Source organism: Mesoplodon densirostris, chromosome 4, assembly GCF_025265405.1.
Source record: "Mesoplodon densirostris isolate mMesDen1 chromosome 4, mMesDen1 primary haplotype, whole genome shotgun sequence".
Lineage (NCBI taxonomy): Eukaryota > Metazoa > Chordata > Mammalia > Artiodactyla > Ziphiidae > Mesoplodon > Mesoplodon densirostris.
Window position 1 is genome coordinate 33,918,984 of NC_082664.1, and position 27,089 is coordinate 33,946,072.

Below are 27,089 nucleotides of genomic sequence, written 5' to 3' on the forward strand. Positions count from 1 at the left end.
GTGGAAAATCTGAGTATAACTTTACGGTCCAATGTCCATATCCAAGGTTCTGCATCTGTGGATTCAACTCATGTAGTACCGTGGTATTTGCTATTGAAAAAAATCCATGTATAAATGGACCAGCACAGTTCAAACCCACATTGTTCAAAAGACCTGTACAGTCATTTTAACCTGTCTGTTTTTTATTCCTTTCTATACAGTAGAGTCAACCACAGAGACCTCAGACCTCTTAACCTGAACGATCTTCCCAAATACGTGAGCAATGGTCTCATTTCTTCCACACTAACTCAAGCCCACCTTCTGGTCTAATCATCCGAGGGCTGCTCTTCCTTCTCTCACCAGGATGCCTGCAGTGGCCTCCTGGTTAGTTTTCTACTCTAATTTATTGTCCACCAAGTTCTTTTCTAATATACTCAGAGCCTGTCCTTCTGCTCTTCAAAATCCTTCTTGGGCTCCCACTTGCCTAGGGAATCACATCCAAATCCTTAAGACGGCAGTCAAAATCCTGCTCCAGCTGGAGCTGTCATATCTTTCTAGCTATTTCCCTCACTAGCTTCCTCTACGCTGTCTGCCCCCTGGATACGTCACTGTGGGAGAGAGCCTTGGTCAGAGCCCCCTTTGGAAACTGAATGCTATATTAATTTGCTGGGGTTGCTGTAACAAAGTACCACAGACCAGGTGGCTTAAACAACAGAAATTCATTGTCTCAGTTCTGGAGGCTGGAAGTCCGAGATCAAGGTGTCGGCAGGGTTGGTTCCTTCCAAGGGCCGTGAGGGAAGGACCTGTCCCAGGAGGCTCTCCTTGGCTTGTGGGTGGCCATCTTCTCCCTGTGTCTCCACATCATCTTCCTTCTGTATCTGTGTGTCCAAATTCCCTCTTCTTATGAGGACATCAGTCATATTGGATTAGGACCCACCCTAATGACCTCATTTTAACTTAATTACCACTTTAAAGATGCTATCTCCAATTTCAGTCACATTCCAAGGTACTGGGAGTTAGGACTTCAACATATGCATTCATGGGGGTGGACACAATTCAGTTCATAACATGAAGGATTCCAAGCCACAATTTTTATTTTCTCCAGGAAGGCAGGTGGAAAAAACAGGCAATGAACACTGTTTATTGTTCTTAAGCAAAGCTCTTTGGGGAGCTGTGTGTCCCTTCCCAGAAGGCAAATTACTAATTTGTAACAAGAGAAAAGATCAGATACATTTGCAAAAATTCTTTGTGAATATTTTCTCTGTACCTAGGTATCATGCATTTTGTTTTTTTAAGAAATAATTTTGAGCAGGTAATATATTCACTTGCTGCAAAATTCAAAAGTACAAAAGGTGTAGAAAATGACCCTTCCTCCCAAGTCATGCTCTGTCCCCAGAGGCGCTCAATGCTGACCATATCTGGAATGATCCTCTGTGCATAGAAAAGGATGTACATTGACACATTTTAAAAATCCTTTTTTGTACACAAATGATAGCGTTCCAGCACCCTCTTCTGTACCTGGCTTTTTTTTTTTTTTAACAAGTGTATCCTGCAGATTAGTCCAGAGCTATTTTATTCTCTTTTTTTTGCCTGTATTCATTTTATGTTCAGATGTATCATATGTATTTAACCAGCCTATGTTGATGATTATTTGTTATTTTCAAATTTTGGCTTTATTAGACAACTGCAATGAATAGCTTGTATACTTTTGATTTTCCATGTATTATGCGAGGATACTTTCAGAAAAATTCCTGCAAGTAGAATTTCTAGGTCAAAGAGTGTATTGTAATATTCTTTAATTTAAGTAAATAATTTTATTTAGAAACAAATTTACAGAAAGTTTCCTGAACCATGTGGGGAGTATGTTTTCGGATCCCCTTTAACATGTATTTCCTATGAACAAGGACATGCCCCTGCATAACCTCAATATAACTAACAGAACAAGAAATTAACACGGATACATTACTACCATCTAATCCTCACACTCCGTTCAGGTTTTGCCTGTTGTCCCAATAACATCTTTTATGGCAAAAGCATCTAATTTAGAATCATGCCTTGCATTTCTCTGGAACAATTCCTCAGTGTTTCCTTGACTTGTACGACCCTGGCATTTTGAGGACTACAGGCCAGTTATTTTGTAAAATATCACTCAATTTGGGTTTGCCTCATTTTTTCATGATTAGATTTAGGGTGCATTTCAGGGCATGTTATGGAAGTGATGCTGGGTTCTCTTACTGCATTCTATCAGGCAGTGCATGATTTTGATTTGTCCCCCTAGATGAAGTAATGTCTACCAGGCTTCTGTTTATCTATATGGACTCATGGTCTCCTATCTTATTCAATGGATTATAATCTATTATATTATCATCACTTTACTTTGATGCTCATATTGTTCCTGATTTGGTCAGTAGAAGCCCCTTCAAGTGGGAGTCCTTTGGACATGTACCCATCATTTCTTGAGCACTTTTATTGCTCAATACAACAAAATATTGCAGGCTCATCTAGTAGTCTTCCTGCCTGGGCTCTGGAAACAGCCATTTCTCCAAGAAGCCCTGGTTCCTTTTAGTGGAAAACAGTATTTAAATGCCAAGATCTGAACTCTAGACGTGCTCGCTGCTATTGAAGTGTCACTGCTCCCAAACCCTCTGGAAAGAGCTAGGGAATATTGGGGTGTGTGTGTGTGTGTACATGCATACATGCATTACATCTATATTTCTATATCTATTTATGTAGATTGAAACCATGAAAACCTACCATTCCAATCTGACACTGCAGGGTTCATTGTGTTTGTTCTGTTTCCCATTCTGATATATGCAACTCTGCCCCGACTTAATGGCATTAGAATTGTTCAGTAAGAGAAGGGAAGAGGAGCTGCACTGTAATTTGATGGTTGTTGCCAAATTGCTCTCCACAGAGAATGTACCAATTTACACTCCCAGGTCTCTACAGTCTGGAGAGTCCTCTTCTTCATACTTCCCACCCCACAGCTCCTTGGGTTGTTTGTTTGTTTGTTGTTGTTGTTTTTTAATATTTAAAAAAATTGAACTATAGTTGATTTACAATGTTATGTTAATTTCTGCTATACAGCAAAGTAATTCAGTTATACATATGTACATTCTTTTTTTCATATTCTTTTCCATTATGGTTTATCATAGGACATTGAATATAGTTCCCTGTGTTATACAGGAGGACCTTGTTGTTTCCACAGCTCCTTGTTGACTTACTCCCCTACCTGTAGTGTTAAAACACAATTCATCCTTCACGATGCAAAGCAAATGGCACCTTCCCTAGGGAGTGTCTGCTCGCCCCCCAAAGAAATGAACTCTTCCCTCTTCACTCCCCAGGCACTTGGCTGGTGCTCCATTAGATTTCTTTCTTTAAGTTCTGCCTTAAGTTTCAGGCAGCTATTTAATCTCTTTTCTCCCCTGTTAGTCTGCAAACTCTTAGAGGGCAAAGACTGAGTCTTAGTCACTGCTGTGCCCCTGGAATCTAGTATCAGACTTTGTGTAAAGCGAATCCTAAAAAAAAAAAAAAAAAAATTTTTTTGGTTGACTTAATTAGCAAATGAATGAATGAACAAATGATTAGAGCAGGAGTGGGAATGGCCATCCCATAGAAAGGCTACAGCACCAAAGTCTCTAAAAGTCTTTGGAGCCGATGCTGAAGGGCTTCAAGAGGCCACCCCAGAAGCCACAGCAGCCTCCATGCTTGGTGTGTTTGTGTGGAGCCGAAGTCCTTCCTTTACACACCCCAAATCACCCCAGATGTTCAGCCCCAGCCAGCAGGCTGAACCTGCAAGCAGGCTGCCTTTGTTGGAGGCTGGACTACCTGCTCCCACAGGAAGCTCTGCCGTGGGGAAGTCCACACTTGCCAAAACCTCCTCAATTTTCTGCCAAGTTGGGAATCGTCTGCCACCCCAGGCTCAGGGACAGTTCAAGCTGCCCCAGATGGGCTGCTCAGGACATTCCTCTGTTGTGAAATTTCCTTTTCTGGGGGCCGTAGGGCATCATGGGAAATCTGAAATGCCAAACAGCTGTTCACCTCTGGGCGTGGGACGGGATGGTCCCCAAGCCCTGTGATCCTCCTCTACCACCGCAGAGCTTAGAGCAGCAACCCGGGCCTGTCTTGGGAACGTGTCATGTCTTGCCCAGGTTCAGATTAATTCTTTTCCTCAGGAATTTATCTATCATCCATCTTTTTCTCTATATATAATGCATTATTTAATTTAGAAGAGGAATCGCGGTTTTGATATTTCATCTCAAACATGGATGCCTCGGACGTCAAACTTGGACAGTTTTCAATATATGTCTTTGTTACAAAGAGTAAGCCAATTATATTTTAAAATTCAACTTCAGGAATAATGATACAAGTGTGAATCAAAGCACCATTTTCTGTCAACTGGCATATTTTTAAAAATGATAACTCCCCATGCTGGTGAGGTTGTTTAGGAAAATGAACACTGCCAATGACAACATAATTTGGAATAACTTCCTTGGTGGGCAATTTGAAATATATCAAAAGACTCTAAAATGTGTTTCTTCTGATCTAGCAGTTTCATCTCCAGTAGTTTATGCCAGAGAAATAATTTAAAATACTATCAAACCACTGGTTATAAGAATTAAAAAAAAATTTTGGCAACCTAAAAGTCCAAATTACCAATACGACAGAAAACTATACAACCATTAAAAATGAAGTCAATGAAATTTTATGAGATTAGAACAACATTGCCAGCAAGAGGTGGAATTCTGGGTGATTGTAATGTCCTTTTTAAATTTTCTCAAATGCCTATGTGTTACTTTGGCATACTGCAAGATATTTTAAGTAGTCTGAGAAAGCCCTGCCCTGGAGACTGTTACTACTTTTGTTCTTGTCTAGGGGTCTCCACTTTCCAAATTGGGAGGCAGGGGTTCAGCAGCAGGGCAGGAAATTCTTCTGCTCTCCTCCCATCCACTTTCCAACCTGAGGCAACCACTTCAAAGACAGCCCTTCCCCCAGCAGCTCTGCAGGTTTTGCGGGCTGTTGCCTTTGTCCCCCTCATCTGTCATCAAGAGAAAGGCCGCAAGCCTGCGGTTGACCCCGTTTTGACAAGACTACCCAGCATACCTTACCTGATGGGACGTGTTTCTGCACCTATTTCCCAACGACAGAGACGACTTACCTCTCACTGAAACAAGCAATCTTTCCTGGGGTTTTCTTGTAGAGGAACAACTCCCACCGCTTTGTGAATTTATGTCTTATCACATTTCTGCATAGCTTAAATGCCTCCTCCCGACACCGTGATGGGTACGTCCCATCCTTTGAGATGAGAGTAGTTTATTATCCTCGTGAACAGTGTGCCATTTCCCTGCCCCCAAATTAGTGTTTTTCCTCTACCTGAAGCTCACTGGTGAGACAGAGACTCTGAAAGACAGAAAGAAGGGGGTGAGGTCCTGGAGAGGCAGGCAAGAGCCTGATGGGGTAGCAACGGGCCAGGGCAGGGGATCGCTCCAGCAGGGGCATCTGGGTTTGAATTCAATCCTGGCTCCGCTTTGGGCGAGTTAGTTCACCTCTTTAGGCCTCACTTTCATTCTATATCGTCTGGGGCTCTGGGCAGGGATGGTACCCGCCTTGTAGAGCTGCTGTGTGGGTTCCATGAGTTTATACACACGGAGTACTTAGAAGCCTGCCTGGTACAGAGGAAGTGCTTTTTAACGGTCAGCTTTTATCACCATTACTCTTATTGGTACAATACTCTTCTCTTCCTCTCCTTGCAATTAATGTCAGTGATGTCTGTGCGGACCCTTCTGAGGACTGGTGCTCTGAGGCTGAGACTGGGTGTTTGGCACAGATGCCCCTAGAATGTTTTCCCACCTGACACTGTTAGAGAAACACATCCTGACCATTACCCCGAGGGCAAATTTAAGGGTGGCCTGGTTTTCAATCCCAAAGTACCCTGTACATCTCTCTACTCACACCCTTTACTTTACTACCTGTTGCAACTGCTCGGGTACTGTCGGCCTCTCCTACCTGGCAATGATGACCTCTTCACCTCTATGTCCCCTGCCCTTTCATCTCTAGATCTCCATCATTTCCCCTCCCCAAACTGTGCCTTCCATTTCCCCATCTCAGAGGATGGTGTTGCTGTTCACCTAGCTGCTCAAACTGCCTTATTTCCCACAAGACCAACAACTTCTTACACGGTCTCCAGGTACTTGTTATATCCCCCTAAATTCATTCTTCTTAAGAGACGGAGATAGCTTCCAAGAAATTTTTTAAAATTAAAAAAATAAATAAAAATAAAAAAAACAGAGCTTACTAAGTCATTCTATTACTTAAAACCATTAAGGCACTTGTTGCCCTTAGGATGAAGTGAAACTTCTCAGCTTGGCTGGCCGGGGCCTCCTACCACTGGCCTCTGCTTACCTCGCTCAGCCCGTCCTGAGCCACTCTGCCCTCAGCCCTGCCTGCGGCGGCCCTAGACTCCTTTCAGTTTCTCAAACTAAATGTGCTTTTCTGCTGCCTTCACACACACACACATATCGTGTCCTGCTCCGCAGCCTCACTCTTCCGGGCCTTCGCATCTCAGCTCACGTGGCATTTCATCCAAAAGGTGTTTCTGACTGTCCCCCAACATAACTTCGGTGATCACAGCCATCACTGCATAGTGTTGTGACTGTCTGCTTCCCTGAGACGTTAGGAATTCCATGCAGGCCCCAAACTCACGGTCTTGCTCACTGCCAAATCCCAGCTTGAGCACAGTGAGGGGCACACTAAGAGCACTACAAAAAAGAGAGAAATGATGTATTTCCACTTATGTTTGTGGTCTCCCTTCCCTGTACCTTCATCCTGTCTCCTCTTACCAGGTACCTCTCTCCCCAGAGCTAGCGCTTCATCCCTTCACGAGCTCCTGCCCATAGGAGGGCTGCTGCAAAAACTTTCTGGAAGGATGACATCTCTCACAACTGCCTTCATAAGAACTTTTTTTTAATTATTATTATTTAGAAATGCAGTTATATACATAGAACAATTAAAATTAAATTAAACTTTGTACAAATATTAAAATACTATCTTCACACCCACTGCAATGTACAGGATACCAAAAAATATATATATAAAATAAAATAAAGCAAACCCAAACTGATTGACATCCTGCACAGTCAATGATGCGTGTGTCATGTGAAACCATTGCAGAGATTCCATAGTGGTGTGATGAGAAGCCTGGGCAGGGTGTGGTGGGCTGCCAGGCGACCCTCCTCGTCCCTCTCTCCTCCCTGCTTGGCCATCTGAGTGCTTTGCCCCTGCATCTTCCCCAGCTCCTAGCAGAGGGCTCAGCCTTGGGGTTCTCATTCAAAATTCTACTAGATTTCCAACTGGTGGTTAAGAGGGGTCGCTTCCCAGGAAAGCTGAGCCTGCCTTTCCCTCTCCGGGGAACTGGCTACTCTACCACTCGGTGCACCCATCTGTCAGACAAAATCCTCTCGGAGCCCCTCACCGGACACCAGTAACGACAGGCCCTATGCCGAGAGCCAGGAGCCCTAGCAGGCTCCATGAGAGACGCTCCCAGCCTCTATCCTCAGCAAGCACATCTGGAATTAAGCTGTCAAGCCTGTGTCCCTTCCCTCCTGGGCCCGTTATTCTCAAGGTGGGGGGCGGGTGGGGGGGAACAGGCAAGGATCTAGAAATATTTGCAGCATTTTCCATTCTCTATGTAAAGACGTTCCCTGGGAATGGAAGTGACATTGTTATGTAGAAAGCAAGTGGTTTGAGCTCCTCTGGGATGGGGAGGGGAAAGGCCGAGTGCTAGGATTCCTGTGCCACCACTAACTTAGCAGGAAAAGTGTACCTTTGTCTGTCTTGCCATCCAGCTTCTCCAGAGCTTTAAAGCTGGGGGAGGGCCTCCCTGGTGGCGCAAGTGGTTGAGAGTCCGCCTGCCGATGCAGGGGATACGGGTTCGTGCCCCGGTCTGGGAGGATCCCATATGCCGCGGAGCGGCTGGGCCCGTGAGCCATGGCCGCTGAGCCTGCGCGTCCGGAGCCTGTGCTCTGCAACGGGGGAGGCCACAACAGTGAGAGGCCCGCATACCGGAAAAAAAAAAAAAAAAAAAAAAGCTGGGGGAGGGGGAGAGGAGGAGGGCAGGAAGAATGGGGATGACAACATGAGTTCTGTTTGCAAATGGAGTGTTAGTAGGATGTACATTGAAATACCTTATAAAACCAAAAGAACTCACAAAGTGGCCAGGACTCGGCCCATTTCACGGTTCACACCCAGTGAAGTGGGAGCATAGCACACGAAACTCAAAAATGGCAAAAGATAGAGCCTACGTGCTGAACTAAGGCGTTGAAAGGGATGGAAATTTTAAGTAATTTTCACCATATACTGGCCCTTGAAAGTCACTGGAATGTGACTGCAAGTTGCCAGGATATAAAACCTGCACTGAGTCAGCTCATGTAGGCAAAACAAACAAACAAAACAAAACACCCCTTTTTAAATGTCCTTTGGTGCCAACTGTTCTCCTGGGCGAGTCCTCTGCTGGACTCCCCTGGAGGGGAGCCCGGGAAGCCAGACCATGGGCAGTTTTCCCCACCTGCTCCAGGCCCCCCCAGCACCACCTTGTCTCTCAGCCAGGCCCCACTCCAAGGCAGCTGTGGGGGGCCCTGATCCTTTGCAAGGGACAGAGGCCAGAAGCTCTAGAAACAGCAGCGCATGGCTGACGTGGGAGCAGAGAACTCGCTGTGGCAAGCCGTCGTGGGCGTCAGCAGCACTGAGGCTGGCTCTGCACCCACAGGCCAGGGGACTCCGGGAGGCCCCAGCAAAGCCAGTGACATGGGGAACGTGGAGGGGAGGTTCCTGACTTTTCTCTCTTCCCTACCGGGTGGCAAGTCTGGGCTTGTGATCCCCAGGGCGGGCAGGCAAAGTGGAAGAAGGGTTCAGAAGGCAGGCTTTTCTTTTTTCAAGGGCCAGGCCGGTCACCTCTGTGGCTGAATATACCGCAAACAAAAAGTGCAATCTCTTGGGTGAAAAACCCAGAGTAATTAGATAAAAAAAGGTAAGAGCTTCCATTTAAAGAAAGATTCTAGACTAGAATTCAGGTGTTGGAAGATTGGGAAACGAAAGCTGCAGGCTCAGCAATGAGACTTTGGATGCCTCCCCCCGGCCCCCACTGGTCCCTGATCTCCTTTGGAGGAAGACAAGGGCAGCCGGTGGGTGGAACAGAACCTGTGCAGGGTGAAGCGGCGGGGCCGGGGACCCTGCCCTCCAGATGGGCCCCATGCCAGCAACGGCCAGCAGGCACATCTCCGAAAACGGCCTCTTCTGAGGCCAAGGACAGCCCTGCTCCGTTCGGTCTCCCTCCCTCCGGCTCTCGGGCCAGGGCTGAGGGCACAGCATGCGAGGGCTCCCACGGGGAGGAGCCCGACGGCACGCAGGCGCTGCCCTCACCTGAGCCAGAGGGAAGACTACAGGGGCGGCGAGCCCCCGGCAGAGCCCGGAGTAAAGTGCGTGTGTGAGAGTGGAGGCGGGAGGCTGAGGGCGGGCCATTCGTTCCTCTCCTCTTGGAGGCCACCCGCAGCCGCCCCCGGAGCTACCCTGTTAGGTCAGGAACTGAAAACACATCGGGCTCTACTATTTTCACCACCCCAGACAGAGGCTGGGGGAAGGAGCGGAGGCGCGGTGCTTCCGAAACAAAACAGTAACACGCGCTCCGTGGTGCCACATCTCCTGAAGAAGCAGCAGCCCTGTCAGCAGGGGACACTCAGCCGAGGGAGCGGCCCCAGCAGGGCCCCGGAGCCAGGCTGCTTCCAAACCATCTCCACCAACAAGCTGGGGCGGGGGGCGGTGTGCCCACTGTGTCTTGGGCCCTCCCGGTGCCGGGAAGACCAGGGAGTCGTCTGCCAGCTGTGACGAGTGGAGGGGCGGCAGGGGAGGGCGGAACGAGGAGAAGCAGCAGCGAGGCAAGCAGCAGGATGCTTCCTGGGCACAGTTACTAAGGCACGTGACTGTGGTGAGGAGGACCCTCAGGACCGGGGCGGAGCTGCCTGCAGCTGCCTGGGGACACGGTCGGCCGGCGCCTCTCAGGCCTCCTTCCCTCACCAGGAACCCAGAACAGGGCAACTGGCCCCAACTGCCAGTGACCAGACGGGCATCCCATGGCATCTCAGCAACACTCCCGTCCCATGGATGATTCGCCTCAGGCCTCGGCCAGCAAGGAAGCCGGAGCTTCGCAGGATCAAACCCAGGAGGCCGCATGCAACTCCCCGCTATGCTCCAGGGAAAGAGAAAAGACGGAGGCCAGGAAGGCCAGATGCTGGAAGTAGGAAGTGAGAACTTGCATATGCGGAAGACGATCATTATCAGCCACCGTCCTCCCCTCCCTTGGGATCTTCTGGATGCTTCTTGGAAACTTGACAGGGCCAGGTGCTGGCACCTCTGCGCTACGGAGCCGGGCGCTGGGACGGCTCTGGCCTGACTTCACACGGCCTCCCTGCTCAGCCAAGCAACGCGCCCCCAGCGTCCACCAAGGGTAGGCCAAGGGAGCTACACTCTCGCCCCAACTCGAGCCACTCTCGGACCTGCTCCTGCTAAGGGCAGCGGTGGCAGCCCCCAAAGGAGACAGGCCAGACCCAGGCCCGGCCCCCTGTGCGGCAGAGTGCCGCCACCAAGGCTTGCAGGACAGCAACAAGCCCGCATGACAGGGACACTGGACGGGCGGGAGGAAGGCACAAGTAAACGCAGCGCTCTCGGGCCCACGGGGGCTGCCGCCCAAGCGCTCGCTCGCTGGAGCGGACCCGGAGGGCTCGGGGGAAGGAAGGGCTCAATCCAGCACATTCAACGATGTCCCCGACACAGCCGGGAAGGCTGGGCCAGGCAAAAAGCCAGCTCCTCCAGCTGTCCAGCAGGCAGATGGTGAGAATCTTCCTTGAGTTTCCAGCCAAGGTGGGCCTGCAGGCCCTCAGAGACACACAGATACACAGATACACAGGTGGCAGCTCAGGTATCCGGGCAGGGCAGCTGGAGTACGTGGTGCTCAAACCCACAGGGAGAGGGAGGGAGGGCAGAGAGGAGAGAAGCCAGCGGCAGCCCTCATGCTTCTTTCAACAGTGGGATATCTGCGGGCAGAGGAGGATGGAGAGCACAGTGGTTAGCCCGTGTGAGTGACTCTGCAGCGCACCTGACCCCGTCGCAGGGATCCCATGTTTAAAGAAATAAAATGCCCTACACACAGGCTTCTAGGTAGCCTAAATCCCTCGCCCTTTTCTAGGCCTTCCTTGCTCATCTCTCCCTCTGCCTGTGTGGCAAAATCTGAACATTCAGTCGGCTATTCAAACCCCTTCTGGTCCTACCACCTTGAACCTTCTTCTCTGCTTTAACACCGATGTTTTAGTTGCTTCTCTTTCTATCCTTATTCTTGCCCTATGAGGCTCCTGAGCCCTGGTAAGTCTCACCTCCTCCTTCAAGCCATCCTCCAGCTGTGTGATACTGAGTAAATCACTCCCCGTCTCTGGGTCTTAGTTGACTCATCTGTCACCCGACTTAGACTGACACCTTAAGGGCCTGGCTTCCTTCAGTACTGTCAGCCCCAGACAGCTCAGGCTTAGCCTGTAACCGACTCGATAACCTGTGTGTCTTGTTTTTTGCACTCCTCATTCTGACATGGACCCCACCATTCTTGGTTCCATTTTTTCTCAAGTATAGGCTCCATCTTCCCAACTGACTGACAATCCATGTGGGCAGAGAGCATGTTTCACAGTTCCTTCCATCCATCACACCTGAAACCTAATCCAGCACCTGGCACAAGACGGGCTCTGAAAAACGCTTGTTCAATACATGGAACAATCCAAGGGAGCAAGGAGGAGAAAGGAGAAGAGCTGGCACCACCTTGGCTCCTTAGGAGGGATAAGGGCTGAGGCTTGTGTCAATACGTGCAGACACACAATATGTAAAGCTGGCTGCCCAGGGGGTCACTGGCTTCCACCTTTAAACCCTGGCCACCTATTTAATGGCCCCTTCCTAGCTCTATATCCCACCAAGAAAAAAGGAGGCATGCTGCTGACAATGAGGAAACCCTACACCTGATCTGCACTTAAGAATTTCCAACTTCTTTGCTTTCAGATATTCTAAACCACACACATTAACTGTGCCCAGGACTCCCAGGAAACAGTTTTCTCTAAGGCTCCTTTGCGGGGGGGGGGGGGGTTGGTAAGTATAGAAGTCCTCACTTTCTAAAGGGAAACATCTAGATTCGGTCTGTATCCTGAACCACAGTGGGATTTTACATAAAGATGTTTTTTAAAGTGACAGAGTCAGTCCCAATGTTCGACTCTCCAGGCTCCGGTAAAGGCAGAGGTGTCAGGAGGGGGCAATTTTGTTCGCTGGCTGGTTTGCCACAAAGGACCTGGAGTGACCTGGGAGGCAGCATGGCACCATGGGGCTATAACGCAAGTTTGGGAGCAGATCCATCGGCTTCAAATCCCAGCTCAGCCACCTACCAATGGGCAAGTGACTTAACCTCTTTGAGCCTCAGTATCCCTATCTGTAAAATGGGGCTGGTAATAATACCCACTTCTCAGGATCACTGTGAGGTTTGACTGACACAGTGCAAGAAAACCAACTAGCACGGGACCTCGCATGCTCCTATTTAAAATGAAGCAGCTGGAATGCTCTGGGAGAGGCAGGCTCCAGTTTCCTCTGTCATAAGACCCCACACCTTCTTGTCATTCCTGTTCTTTCAGGAACATAAAAATTATGACAAGAGGACAGGCCCCACTCCACCTCCAACCGGCTGTCTACCCTTTGATTTAGCATATCCCTGAGGCCATGAATAGTTTCGGAGACTCCAAACCTATTAAAATTCACAGACAACAGTGAAAAGCCTCCCTGTACAGAGCCCAAAGGCCTACCTGGGGCTCCGAGGGTAAAATTCTGTTCTGTAGGATAATCCCCCAGGTATTATCTTTCTTTGCCGCCAGATACACCAATTATCAGAAAGGTTCGCAGTCCTTCCTCACTCCCAGCAAGGACCCTGAGCAGATAATAACTTACGATCGATCAGCACAGAGCACCTACCATCTGTGTAGTCCTCCGACGTGAGGCTTTGTATGTCACTGTTCTCTGAATCCGGGGCTTCTTTGTGTGCCACTCGGCTGTTCCCTGAGCCGGCCACCCAGGAAGAGGGGGCTGCCTGATGCACCATCACAGTCTCCGAGCCCCGAGAGCCCCGGGCTTCACACAGTCCAGACTGGCCCGGGGCCTCCTCCTCTCCGCCTGCGGAGGAGCAGGCCCCCTGGTCCTGCAGCTGCTGCTCCCTTGGCCCGCTCCTCCCACTGGGCCCAGACCCTTCTGACAGCACAATCTGCACTCTGGGGTCAGCGGGCGGCACACAGTGACCGGAACTTCCGTACACAGCCTCCTCATACGATGGCAGCGCAACCTGGACTCCATCCACCATGATGGACACCTGGTCCCCGGACACCCCCTGGTCACGCCTGCATCCGTAGGAAAGGACAAAGGAAGAATCAGAATACACACACAGGTAAATATCACAATATCAACAACACCAACCGTTTCTGACCACTTACTATGTACCCGGCATGGCACTAAGGGCTTTACACACTTTACCCCACTGAGTCCTCACCTGACTCCTTTCAGGTAGATTCACCAAGAATGCAGATGAGGCTCAGAGTAGTTAAGTAACCTACCCAGTCGCACAGCTGGTAAGGGACGAAGCTAGGATGTGAATCCATTCCACCTGCTTCCAAAGACTGTGTTCTTAACCTCTGGGTACACAGGCACCTAGCCCTCTGGTCCTGTGCAAAAACTAGGAAGCTAGAGACCCAGAAATAAAGCCATTCACTCAGCACAGCTAAGATAGGAAAGTGGGAGAATGATGGCTACAAATACCCGTGAATACACCCCTGCCTGCGCACTTCAAGCGGGTATACTGTATGGTATGTAAATGACATCTCCATAAAGCTCCTTTTAAAAAGAGGAGGAGGAAAAGAAGCACCGTGGTCTTGAAATGGGACACTAGACTCAAAAACTGAAGAATTTTATTCTTTTGACTCAGCCACTTTGCTTGCCTTTTATTTAATTTTTTTAACTTCGTAAACTTAAAAAATATGTGAATTATAACACAAATATTAGACAAACATCGAAAAATGTACAGCTGATTTATTCCAGAGGTAACCTGGCATACAAGCCCTAGCTGGGTCAAGAAACAGAACACTGCTGGCACCACCTACCCCACCCCCACCGTGTCTATTCCTATCGCCTCACCACCAAAAGTAACCACGATCCTGACTCTCATGAAAATCGTTCCTTTGACTTTTATTTTAGTAATTTTACTGCCTAAACATGAATCCTTCAGCACCAGTTAATTTCTGCGTATTTTTGATCTTTATATGAATGGGAAAGACAATAAGTGTGTGTGTGTGTGTGTGTGTGTGTGTGTGTGTGTGTCTGGCTTTGTATTTAACTCAACATTATAACATTACATTTGGGAGATTTATCCATGCAAATACTTCTTTTCTGGATTACTTTTATACACGTACTTTTTTTTTTTTTTTTTTTGCCACTGTGAGGCTTGCAGGATCTTAGTTCCCAGGCCACAGATTGAACCCAGGCCCCCGGCAGCGGAAGGGCAGAGTCCTAACCATTAGACCACCAGGGAATTCCTGAACCATTCTGAAAATAAGTTATTTCTTACTAATTAAGACAGTAGTTAGCACACACCTCCCAAGAACCTCTTTTCCTATGTAACCACAACAGTATTTACATCCTGGAAATAACATTGGTATAAATACCGTAATACAAATGTTCCCAACTACCCAAAAATATATCTGCTTCAGCTGCTGTCTTGTTTTCATCCACAATCCAATTATGGATCATGCATTGCACTTAGTTGTCCTGTCTCTTGCATCTCTTTTAATCTGGAACAGTCCACTATCATTTTCTTTCAGGACACTGATGTTTTTTATAAAGTCCAAGCCAGCTGTCTCCTAGAATGTTCCATGATTTGGACCTGTCTAATCATTTCCCTGGGGTTAGAGTCAGGCCAATCTTGGGGAAACTTTGATGGCAGGGTGGCATCCGAAAACAGAGTGCACTCTGGCATGTGCTTAACTTTTGTTATTCAAAATAACATTTTTTGTTTGTTTGTTTGTTTAAAAAGTAATAGATAGGGGCTTCCCTGGTGGCACAGTGGTTGAGAATCCGCCTGCCGAGGCAGGGGACACGGGTTCGTGCCCCGGTCCAGGAAGATCCCACATGCCGCAGAGCGGCTGGGCCCATGAGCCATGGCCGCTGAGCCTGCGCGTCCGGAGCCTGTGCTCCGCAACGGGAGAGGCCACAACAGTGAGGGGCCCACGTACCGCCAAAAAAAAAAAAAAAAAGTAATAGATGTACAAAATTTAAACAGGGTCTCTAATGAAACCCAAATCTCCCTTCCACTTAGGCAGAATCAGTTACTTTGAACACACTGACTAGTTAACTACCAGGGGAAAACGATCCCTAATTTGGATGAAATGAGGAACAGCTCGCGTTGACTGAACGTGGCAGTAGCCAATTCTTTCCAAAAAACAGTCCCTTCCAAATCTTCTCTAGTCTACTGATTAACTACCCTTAAAAATAGCTGCTACCCCCTGCCCCAAACAAAACAAAATAACAAGAAGAAAGAAGAATCACACACACGGTACACAGATATTAAACTGGTCCTCCAGACCAGGAGCATTTAACGCAGTTTAGTCTGTTCCTTCGTGCCAGTGCCTGACAACAGTCACTGAGGAAGGGGTGTGGATGGACATAAACTGTTTTCTTCGGAGGGACCGAGGAAGGGCCAGGGCAACCCAAGCAGGTAAGGGGGCCACGCCAGCCTGGGAGAGCCCACCTGAGGGACCCACCTGGGACCAGGTCCCCACCATTGGCCATCCCCACCCCAACCTCACCTATCCAGTCTGGGATGATTTGTGGCTGGTGCACTCACCTGGAAAAAGGAAAGTGACAAAGGTAGGCAGGAAAACCACTTCCTCGGTTTCTAGTGCGGTATAGTGCAGGGCTTGCCAATCCTAGCTGCACGTCAGAACCACGTGGGGAGCTTTTTAAAACACTAATGCCAGGCGCCCAGCCCAAACTAAATAAATCAGAACTCATGGGGATGGAGGCCCAGGTGCTGGCGTTTGTTTTTACTTTCCCACAGGTGCCTCTATGTGCATCCAGGAGAGGGGAACAGGGAGACAGGGCAGTGGCTCACAAACATGAGTCTGCATCAGAAACGCTTGGAGGGCCTGAGAAACAGAGTTTCTCATTCTGTTGGTCTGGGGTGGGGCCTGAAAAATCTGCATTCCTAACAAGCTCCCAGGTGATGCTGATACTGCTGGGACCACACTTTGGGAACCACTGATGTAGGGGAAATAACATGCCACTAGAGTTGGACAGACTGGGGTTTAAATCTCACCTCTGTCATCACCTAGAGGGAGGACCCTGAGTGAATGACTTAACCGCTCTGAGCCTCAGTTTCCTAATCTGCAACGATCCTGTGAGGACGAAGACAATGTATGCAAAGCAAAAGCACAGTGCCAGGCACATCTGGAAGTTTCACACACGGCAGGGCCCTCCCCTTTCCCTGGGTGCACACAGACCAGCAGAGGCCAGCAGGCCCACCAGCACCCCTCTGCCAGCCAAAGGCCAGCCTCCACCGTGACGCACGCCGCCCGCTGCCGCTGGCTCACCTGCTGTGATGGAACGACTTCAGCTTTGGCTGCAGCAGCACAAACAGCACCACGAGGAGGAGAATGAGCGCCACGGAGCTGGCGGTGGAAGCCACGATGGACAGCGTGGGGACCCCGAGCGACGTGTGGGCGTCTTTGTCTACGGGAACAAGCCATCGTCAGACGTGTTTTGTACCCTGACACACGGAACGTGAGCCCCACAGCTGACCTTGTCAAGGGCCCCCTGCACAGTGCCACGCTGAGACACGCTACGTATGGCCAGGGCCACTTTTGGAGTAACGGTGCAGAGTGGCTTTTACATCAGGGAAAGGGGACATTTCCCTATTCTGTTCCTGAATCTAAAATTCCCTTCACTTTGGACCTCTGAGGACCATCTAACACCTAAACTCACTTACCCCTAGAGATCTTACCTTTATAAACCCCATCTGACCCTGTCCTCAATAGCAGGCTGGAAGACATGAACCATCCAAATGCACACATCATTCCACCATCTGAAGTCCCACCCATGTGGCAGGAAAATTTATAAGAACAGGGCGGTAATAACAATCTGTTCTAAGATCCTGCAGCTTTAGTTGTAAACCTCAGGCCTGTCCCCACCCTTCTCTGGGGTGTCACGGTCTTGAAGCTCGAGTGAAAGCACAAAGATGGCTGCATGACACACTTTCCCGCAGGCAGCTGGATTTCCTGTCATGCATGACAGGAGGAGGTGGAGGGGGATAGGTCTTCTGGCCAGCTGGACTGCAGCTCCGTAACAAAACAGTCCACTTCCATTCAAGGAAAAATAATACAAAAGAGACACTACAGAAGGTGCTCGCACCGTGCTCATGGGTTAGCAGAACACAGTCAAAGGTCACCGGCACTGGGCTAGGCAAACAAGAGGTCCGGTGCATCAAAGGGACTTTACATAGCACAGCAGATGCCTCGGTGGCTCGGCTGAAATGCGCTGGGACACGCACCAGCAATCCAAATGTCTTTCACAGAGACCTGAAATCCCACAGGAAGGGAGGCTGCAGGGCATCAGAAGGGCCATGCTGCCCCACAGCACAGGGCGCTCCAGAGGGAGCAGGCACCACTTCCCGGGGGTCAGAAGCAAGCAGAAGCCCAGCAGCACCCCTCTCTCATCTGCCAAACTGACCCTCGTTGAGATGGCAGCTGATCTCCATGGCTGGCTTCCACTCGCCATTCTTACACGTCAGGTATTTGTAATCACCCTTCAACATGTAGCCTTCAGCACACAGGTACTCGATGACGCTGCCCGAGTTCAGGGGGTCTCTACAGGGCCGGGGGTGGCAGATGTAGCCACCATTCTCTGGCTCCGGGGGCAGGGAACACACTGCAAAGACAGAGAGAGCAGAGGTACAGTGGTGAGGTTTTCCAGCGAGACTGCCGTCAGCGACAAAGAGGGGCAGCTCTGAGGGCTTCGGCAGGAAACACACCAGGAGCAAAGAGCCGGCCCCTTGGAAGGGCAGCTGGCCAAACTCTGCAAGTTCAGGGTGCCAATGACAGAGGGAGGAGCCCTGGCAACAGGGGAAGCTTGGCCGCTTGCAGCACTTCCCCTCGCCCTCCCTCCCCAGCACTGCGCCTCAGGACAACTGCATCCATCACTGAACAGTAGACTTCGACAAAGCTGAACTTACAGAGATCTAGTGCATGTGGGGTTTTTTTTCAGCATTTTGTTTTTTTATGATTACAAATTGTGTATTCTTTTTTTTTTTTAACTCCCAGTCTATCCCTCCCCCTGCCACCCTTCCCCCCGGTAACCATAAGTGCATTCTCTAAGTCTGTGAGTCTGTTTCTGTTTTGTAGATAAGTTCATTTGTATCTTTTTTTTTTTAGATTCCGCATAAAAGTGATTTATATTTGTCTTTCTCTTTCTCTGACTTACTTCACTTAGTATGATAATCTCCAGGGCCATCCATGGTACATATGTACAATGGAATATTACTCAGCCAATAAAAAAGAATGAAATAATGCATTTGCATAATGTGGTTTTAATAAAACTTACTGAAATACACAACGAATCAGAGTGACAGGTGATAAAACACCGGTAACCTGCACAGGGGAAACATTAGCCTCGTTTCCAACAACAGTACCAGAAAGGATTCCTCCGCATAATAAAAATGTGACTTCTTGGCATCAGAGGGGATTTCTGATGCATTTCCTGGGAGGCTTCCCAAGCCCCCGTGCACCACCCATTCCCTGACTAGAGCGGTCACTGGCATCACTTGTCTCTATCCCACAGTAACGCCCATTATTTTTCATTCAGGTAGGACTGTTTAGTTTTAAAAGCGCCTTCACTGACCTCCTATCTTATTTATTCCTCTGACAACTCCGTGAGGTAGTTATCCTTTCTCCCTTTGAAGATGAGGACACTGGCCCACAGAAGTTAAATGACTTTTAGCCAAGTCAGGCAGACCTGAGAGCAGAGCCAGGGCTTCCGATTCTAACACCTGTGCTCTTCCCACCAGCAGACACGGCTTCCACCCCGGGAGTGAGCGGGCCTTTTTTTTTTTTTTTTTTTGCGGTATGCGGGCCTCTCACTGTTGTGGCCTCCCCCATTGCGGAGCACAGGCTCCGGACGCGCAGGCTCAGCGGCCATGGCTCACGGGCCCAGCCGCTCCGCGGCATATGGGATCCTCCCAGACCGGGGCACGAACCCGTATCCCCTGCATCGGCAGGTGGACTCTCAACCACTTGCGCCACCAGGGAGGCCCGAGCGGGCCTTTAAGGAGTGCGTATATGTCAAGGTTGCCGCCCCTCTGAACAGGTCAGTTAGGGAGATGGCAAGTGGTGCCTAAGTGTGGTGGGAACGCTGGTGTATAGGTAAGTTGCAGTCATACAGCAGAGGAGCCGGAAGGCCTGAGCAGCCCAGGGAGAAGGCAGCCTCCCCTTCTGAGCCTGGACAGACACTACAGAACTGAAGTCCCCGGGCAATGGATCATGGGGTATGCCTAGCAAAAATAGGAGGGGACAGGAGGGGCACTATGGGATCACTGTGAGGAAGGCTGGGCTGGGGGAGAAGACATGCTGACAGGTGGCCAGGCACCCACAAACTTCAACCTACCACAAGCCTTACCAAGGCAGGAAAGATGAAAGTCTCTAGAGGACATTGGATTTTGCTGACGAATACCCTGTCCCCATTGTGACTACCACAAGGACATCAGTATGAGAATAAGAACTGCTGGGTTTCTTTTCTTCACTTCCTCTAACAGACCTGGAGTCTCTGACTGTCTGAGATAAGGTGCTCTCCCTTCATGGGACCAGCCACCACTCTCTCACCAAATACCACTTCCCTTCAACCTGCTATTAAGCAAGATGACTGCCAGCCAGGCTGTGGGGTGGATACTAAGTCGAAAAAGAGATGGTGGCTCCCTGCCCTTGGGCTGCTGATCACTGAGACTGGGAGAAAAGACTCCATATTTAAAGTTATTAAAACCCTAGGGTAGGTCCACAGGGATCCAGAGAAGTCTGGGCAGCCTCTCTGAAACTGGCAGATGAGCCCCAGTAAGCCCCCTCAGTCCCCTCTAAGCACACACCTCCTCCTCCTCTAGGCTCTTCCCACACCACCCACCTCGCCCACCCACCAGGTCTTGGGCAGGAGGGAGACACAGGCATCACATTCCTTCTGGTGCCTCTCTAAACTCCGGCCAAGTAGTTCAAAGAGCTGCCCAGCTGGATTTCCAAAGGAACCTCAGCAGACTGCTTTGCCCTTTACACTTACCCTCTTTTGTTCAGGGCAACAAGCCTGCCACAGATGCTCCCGGCTCCCCTTGGGTTGTGTCTAATTGGTTCATTTCCTCGGGGTAATTAATGATGAGCACCCGGGGGGCAGCTCCCGAAAACAGGCAGGACCCACTTACAGGTCCAGGGTGCTGGGGAAGACAGTCCCAGGGGAAGGGCTGCTGATTCTAAAACCATTCCCGCTCTGCTGGGTACTTCTGCCCATAAAGCCCACATCTTCACGGAATCTCTGAGAGGGGCCCTGGACATCACCTGGTACCCATTTTGTATGTGCAAAAAATGAGGTCTACAGAGAGGCGACTAACAATTCTATTTCAATTCAACTAATATTTACTGATTACTGTGTAGGGATCACTGTGCTATGCTCTGAAAAAGATAAGCACTTCAGGTACTTGTAGCCAAATAGGGGTATGACAAGTAAGTCCACACATATATATTTTTTAATTAATGAATTAATTAGGTTGGTTGCAGCAGGTCTTAGTTGCAGTAGGTGGGCTCCTTAGTTGCGGCTCGCTGGCTCCTTAGTTGTGGCATGCGAACTCTTAGTTGCGGCACGCATGTGGGATCTAGTTCCCTGACCAGGGATCAAACCCGGGCCCCCCGCACTGGGAGCATGGAGTCTTGACCACTGCGTCACCAGGGAAGTCCCGACACATATATTGTAAAAGTGGTTTTCTTCATGGCTTCTGGGTTTTGTGTCTTGGGTAAGGACATTTTCCTAAACATACTCTCCAATATCTTCTTCTAACGTTTTATAGACTGGGTCCTTTGTTATGCAAATAATACCTTCATAGAAAAAAAAAAACATAGGAAATATATACATGGTACAAAATCCAAAAAGTAAGAGGGTGAATGTGGAAAGTAAGCCCTTCTCCTTTCCTAGTCAACTCAGTGCCTCTCTCCAAAGATACTCCACAAAGATTTATTCTAATGCACGTCAAAGAAAGGGATTAGTGTCACAAGAGAGGGAGCTCAGAGCAGGAGAGACCAACCTTGTGTGGGGAACGGCTGGGAACAGCTCGTGGAGGAAGTGGCGTTTCCAATGGGGTTTGATTTCAGCAGGAAAGGAGGTGGTGGTTTGAAGCTAATGCACCAAAGTAGGACAGTGTAGATTAAGCCCAGAGAGCATCAAGTAGCCTAGGTTAGCTTGGTTGCATAAGAAAATTTGGCCAAATAAATAAATAGATAAATAAAATACAATGATAACAGTAGTAGCAGTAATAATGATATCGTGGTGAAACCATCTTGTAGAGGGGCCTTGGCTGCCACAGGAGGTGTTTATACTATCTTCGATGGGCAGAATTACAAGAGGAGCTGCATTTGATAGAAGATGGACAGAAGAGGAGAGAGCTTTTAGAGTAGGTCAGCAGTAGAGCAACCCTTGCATGGTGAAATAAACTGGACAGAAGCTCTTTTATGTTTGTCTATGAGGATCATACAAAGGAAACAAACTAGAGTACATTAGGTTCAGCGTCACAAAGGGACTGCCCCAGGTCCGAGGAAGAAATAAGGAGGCCTTAGAAGGAAAAGTCAGAAAAAGGCAAGATTGTTTTAAGACGCCAAGAACATAAGGAAAAAAATACGGCCCTCTTGCCCAATCAAAGAGCACAGTGGGAGAGCCATGGCAAAGAACAGGTGTTGGAGAGGACCCTCTAAGTGACGCCTGGGGTTCACAGGAACGGGAAGAACATCAGGAAGAGCAAATAAACCATTCAGTGGCTTCCGGAAGCCCCTGTTCTGGGCAAGAGGCTGACCTAATCGGGCTTGCTCTCTGACAACCCCAGGTCCGCAGGGGGAGTTTCTAGCCCTGTTCCTAGCCCCAAGAAGACAATGAACTCATCTGATTTGGCAAAGCTGCGAAATTTTAAAAAGAGAAGGAGAAAGCCAGAAGCTGGAAATTTTACAGAAAAAAATCAATTAGCTCTCCTTAGCTTCCTTCTCCGCTTTCCGTTATCTCTTACACCCACTTAGGCCTCCAGTGAGAACAGGAAGCAGCGAGGTAATTCTCCAGGGGGCCCCTCAGAGTGCCTGGAGCACAGCAGTCATTGAGCGAGAGACCATGTGACCAGCTGGTGAGGGTGCAGACGGAGGAGATGCAAAGCGATCTGGCTGATACTTCTAACCCAGAGTCCCCACAGCCTAAAACCATTAGCAGAAACCAACAAGAACCCCCAGTCAGCACTTCTAAATGTGTTTTGCTTTTGCCGTTTTGGGGACCAGACTTTTAGCAGGAAGAGACAAATTAAAGACAAAACAAAGTCTTATAAGATTCCATAACAAGGGAATCAAAACAAGCTCCAGGAATGGCCCTGGGGTCAAAGTGTTCAGTTTAACAAACTGAACAAATACTTGAGCCCCTTTAAAATGAGGTGTGGGGCACAGGGAGTGTGAAGATCAGCTTGAGGAGAGGAAGCAGACATGTAAACACCTAGTGCAGTTAAAAAGACTCAACCTAAGAGGTGTCCATCTGATGTCACTTATCAAGAAAACACTATACTCCCACACACGGGGCCTGAGGGCTTAAGAAACTGTGTCAGTGTTCACTTGCAGGTTTGAAATAATGTCGTTTTACACCAAAACCAGTGCACTGGCATTGAGAACACAACTGAGCACAGAGAAATAGGTGCTCAGGGAAGGTGTTCAAAGGATGGCCAGAGAAAAGCTTCCCTGGGAACTCAGGGGAGAAGGAAGTGGTTCCCCCAAACCCAGCACACCAACACGGCAGCTGTGGTCATCAGGGACACGGCTGAGGCATTATCAGACGTGTCCCTGTGTGGCTGTAACTCCATCAAACAGTTAGAGCGAGCCTCTCCTCACAAGACGTTCTAGCAGGGCCACAGGAGTAAAGGAGACAGGACCATGCCCTCAGAAAGTTTACAGTCTACAGGACACAGACACATGCACAGCCAACTCTGATGTAAATGAAAGAAGGAAGTGTTCAAAGGTGAGCTCTTCTATTGGCCTGGGGTGACCTTCTGGGTAGGGACATCTTTTCTGTTCATCTGAGAACCGCTGGCGACCAGAGGAAGGTGAGAGCCCAGGCAAAGAGAAACGGGAGAAAGGGGAGGAAGGAATGGATGGCAAGCACACACCTAGCACAATACTGTCCAACAGAAATATGATGCGGCCACACAGGTGATTTTAAATTTTCTTTAGTGGCCACATTAAAAATGTACAACTGGTGAAATTCATTTTAATAATATATTTTATTTAAGCAATATATGCAAAGTACATTTTTGATAGCTCAATGCATAATCAATATAAAAATTTATTAATGCGATATTTTCTATTCTTTTCTTCATAGTAAGTCAACACTTACAGCACATCTCAAGCCACACTAATCGCATTTCAAGTTCTCAATAGCCACCTGGGGCTAGTGGCCATTATACAGGACAGCACAGATGCTAGGGATCTGAGAACAGTGGGAAGGGTTCAGACCACACAACTGAGTGTGAGACAGGAGGCTAACAGCAGATGAAGACACCATGGAGCACTGGGGGTCCCTTCAGGTTGTTTTTTATTTTATTTTATTTTTTAATTAATTTATTTATTTATTTATGGCTGTGTTGGGTCTTCGTTTCTGTGCGAGGGCTTTCTCTAGTTGTGGCAAGTGGGGGCCACTCTTCATCGCGGTACGCGGGCCTCTCACTATCGCGGCCTCTCTTGTTGTGGAGCACAGGCTCCAGACGCGCAGGCTCAGTAATTGTGGCTCACGGGCCCAGTTGCTCCGCGGCATGTGGGATCTTCCTAGACCAGGGCTCGAACCTGTGTCCCCTGCATTGGCAGGCAGATTCTCAACCACTGCGCCACCAGGGAAGCCCCCAGGTTGTTTTTTAAAGCACTGTTTATGTGCTTGCTCTCAAAGCCCTTTCTTGATATATGAAGGTCCAATTTCTACTTCTAGCCCTCAATGGTTTGCTAGGAACAGAGAGAGCCAGAGAAAAAGCAAGGCAAAAACAGGAAAAAAAAAAAAAAAAAAGGCATTCAAACGTGCAGATTTCTTTTTGCACATAAGACAAGGAAAATAATAATTGCAAACAGCGTTATTACATGTGCCAGGCACTCTTCTGAGCTCTCTCTTTACACGAAGCAGGTACTATATTTTCTCCATTTTCTAGATAAGAACAATGAGGCTTAGCTGAGTTGAGTCATTTGCTCCAAGCCACACATCTCTAAATGACTCAACAGGCCCTCTGGCTCCTGAGCTGCAGGCCTGACCACGAAGCCAAGGTGGGCCTGCAGAGGAGGGCAGGACACCAGGCTCCATTCTGTGGCTCCTCCCCCGATGGACTAGGCCTAGGGCCTTTGGAACATCTAGCCTCTCTGTGAAAGGTGTGAGCTTGCTAGTTCAAAGGGGAGATGATTCTCCTCAAGAAAGCCTCCCCAGAAAGCTGGTACTGGGCATTCCAGACAAATGCAAGGGGGGATGGGGTATCACATCTGACTACAGTCTAAAGGTTCCTTCTGAGGCCTCCTTTAGAAATCTCAGTAATTATAGCTCCTAGTCACTGACCATCGACTATATGCCAAGTACCAGTCTAAGCACTTTACATGTTTAACTCATTTAAGCTTCACAGAAACCCTGTAAGAAACATTATTGTAACATTATACAGGTAAGCAAATTGAGTGAGAGAGGTTAAGAAACTTGCTCAACGTCACCCAGCGGGTAAGAGGCGGAGTCAGGATTTGAAGCCGGGAGGGGTGGCGTCCCACTCCACGGCACTCCCTGGGCAGCAGCAGGGTGCTGAGCCCAGCTTCTCCTCCCACACCCGCATCTTGGAAAGGGAGCCACAGAGAGAGGAGCCCAGTGACAAAGACAAATCTGGGTGCTGCCCGTGGACACTGGTCTCTCTGGGACTCAGTTTCAGTACACGCATGCACTGAACCAGATGGCCTCCGAGTCTGCCATTGGCAAATCTGTGTAAGCTGGGTGGACGGCCAGCCTCCCCACCTCCCGAGATTCCTTCATAAAAGCCCTACAGCCACCGCAGTCTTGAACTGAGCACAGGGTGTGAGAGGCTCCAGGAAAAGCATCCTGTCTGTGCAGAGCTCCTGCATCCAGCATCAGGGCAGATTTCTACCTTGGGCACGTGGTGAGGTCAGAGAACCAGGCAGGCAGAGGTCAGTTAACTCAAGAGAGAACCAAGGGCTGCTTCCGTCCATGGCTTTCCCTGGCTTTCTGCCTTCCTGACCCCACTCAAATAGTCAAAAGTCTAAAACAGGCTGCAGCGAGAGGGAAGAGAGGATTTCTCATGCCATTTGCAACCTTCCTCTCCTCTAAGACAAGCCTTCCCAGCAGTCAGACAGGAAGCCCATTGTCCAGCCAGGATCCCTTTTCTCATGAGAACTTTCCACATGCCGGGAGGAGGGCCAGCTGCAGGGCGCTCAAGCCCTTCCCAGGGTGTGGCCCTGGAGCCGGGGTGGAGGCTCAGTGGCAGAAGCCACCACGGCTTAGGCTGTCCCCACAGCTCCTCGCAGGCCCCCAGCACCACCTGCCTGAGAGAGGCCCAGCCCAAGCCCTGCTCCGGGGGCCTGGCAGCTCACAAGTGGGTCCGGCTTCAGAGCCTGTCCCTCTCTTGTCTTAGGCCTGAGTCCCTCACTCCCCCCACCTCACAGGAGAGGGGACATGCCAGCCAGCAGGTCAGAGCCCACAAGAAGGAAGAACATTTTCTTTATTGAACCCTGCCCCAAACATAAAAACTCTTGTCACCTGCAAGTAGCCATCAAAGTCCCTAGTCATTCTGAAAGAAGAAGTGCTAATCCTCTGCCTGGAAACCCTGACCTGAAACTACAACGGGGTCAACTGAAACCCAGCCCATCTTTCAAGACTCAGTTCCAAGGTCGCCTGCTCCAGGACACTGTCCCAAAGAGAACTAAGCAGCACAGGGTAGAGATTACCAGCCTGCGCCTACAGTGAGAGCACCCGGGGTGTGTACCGCTCTGACAGTTTCCCACCACGTGGGCTCAGGCAGATCTTCCTACGCACCAGTTCCCTCATTTGTAAGATGGGGACACTAAAGGTATGTACCTCACAGGGGCGCTGTGCAGATCCATCACAATCATGCAGGTAAAGTACCCGGTAAAGGGCCTGTCACACTCCACGTGTCCAACAGACAGCAGCTTTATTCCTCCTCCTCTGTTTTCCCCTAACATCTTCACACCTCTCTATAAACATCACTGTATTGTTGTCTCTGCAATTATTTTCTCACAGGTCAGTCCTTCCCCCACCTCTCCATTAACCCACCCACCTACCCAAGCTGTAGGGCAAGCATGTGTTCTGCTTCCTGTTCTGATTCTTGTATTCCCAGAACTCGGCACAGAATCTGGCAGAGAGTAGACGCTTAGTAGAAAGCTGACTTGACTTGGAAATTTTTGCCCACATTTCAAGGCACTACCTTGTTTTTAAATGCAAAGGGTCACATGGTTTCCGATTTGAGATAAGTCAGGAGCAGGTAACAGCTGAAACAGGAGGGAAGGGGGTAGGGCACAACCTTTAAAAGAATGACATAGCCATAGGACAAGACAAAACTGGTTAGAACTAACCAGATCCACTAAGGCGGAAGATTCCACTTCCAGTGGACCTTGAGCCTCATTATACGCTCATTGTAATGCATTAGCTAAAAGGTACACCCACTAGCGCCATGACAGTTGAGGCCAACCATCATAGGT

At 49.1% G+C, this 27,089-nt stretch overlaps 1 protein-coding gene across 1 annotated transcript in view; it reads right to left on the reverse strand.

Moving 5' to 3' along the window:
• Window positions 1–6,970: 6,970 nt before the first annotated feature.
• The window catches only part of SUSD6 (sushi domain containing 6), a 93,368-nt gene continuing 73,249 nt past the window's right edge, over window positions 6,971–27,089 (reverse strand). Inside the window, exons 3-6 of the mRNA XM_060095933.1 lie at window positions 17,815–18,012; window positions 16,680–16,818; window positions 13,021–13,439; window positions 6,971–11,063 (exon numbers count right to left, since the gene is read on the reverse strand). Of these exons, the coding sequence (XP_059951916.1) occupies window positions 11,038–11,063; window positions 13,021–13,439; window positions 16,680–16,818; window positions 17,815–18,012 (782 nt within the window). The 3' untranslated portion in view covers window positions 6,971–11,037. The remainder of the gene's footprint in view (window positions 11,064–13,020; window positions 13,440–16,679; window positions 16,819–17,814; window positions 18,013–27,089) is intronic.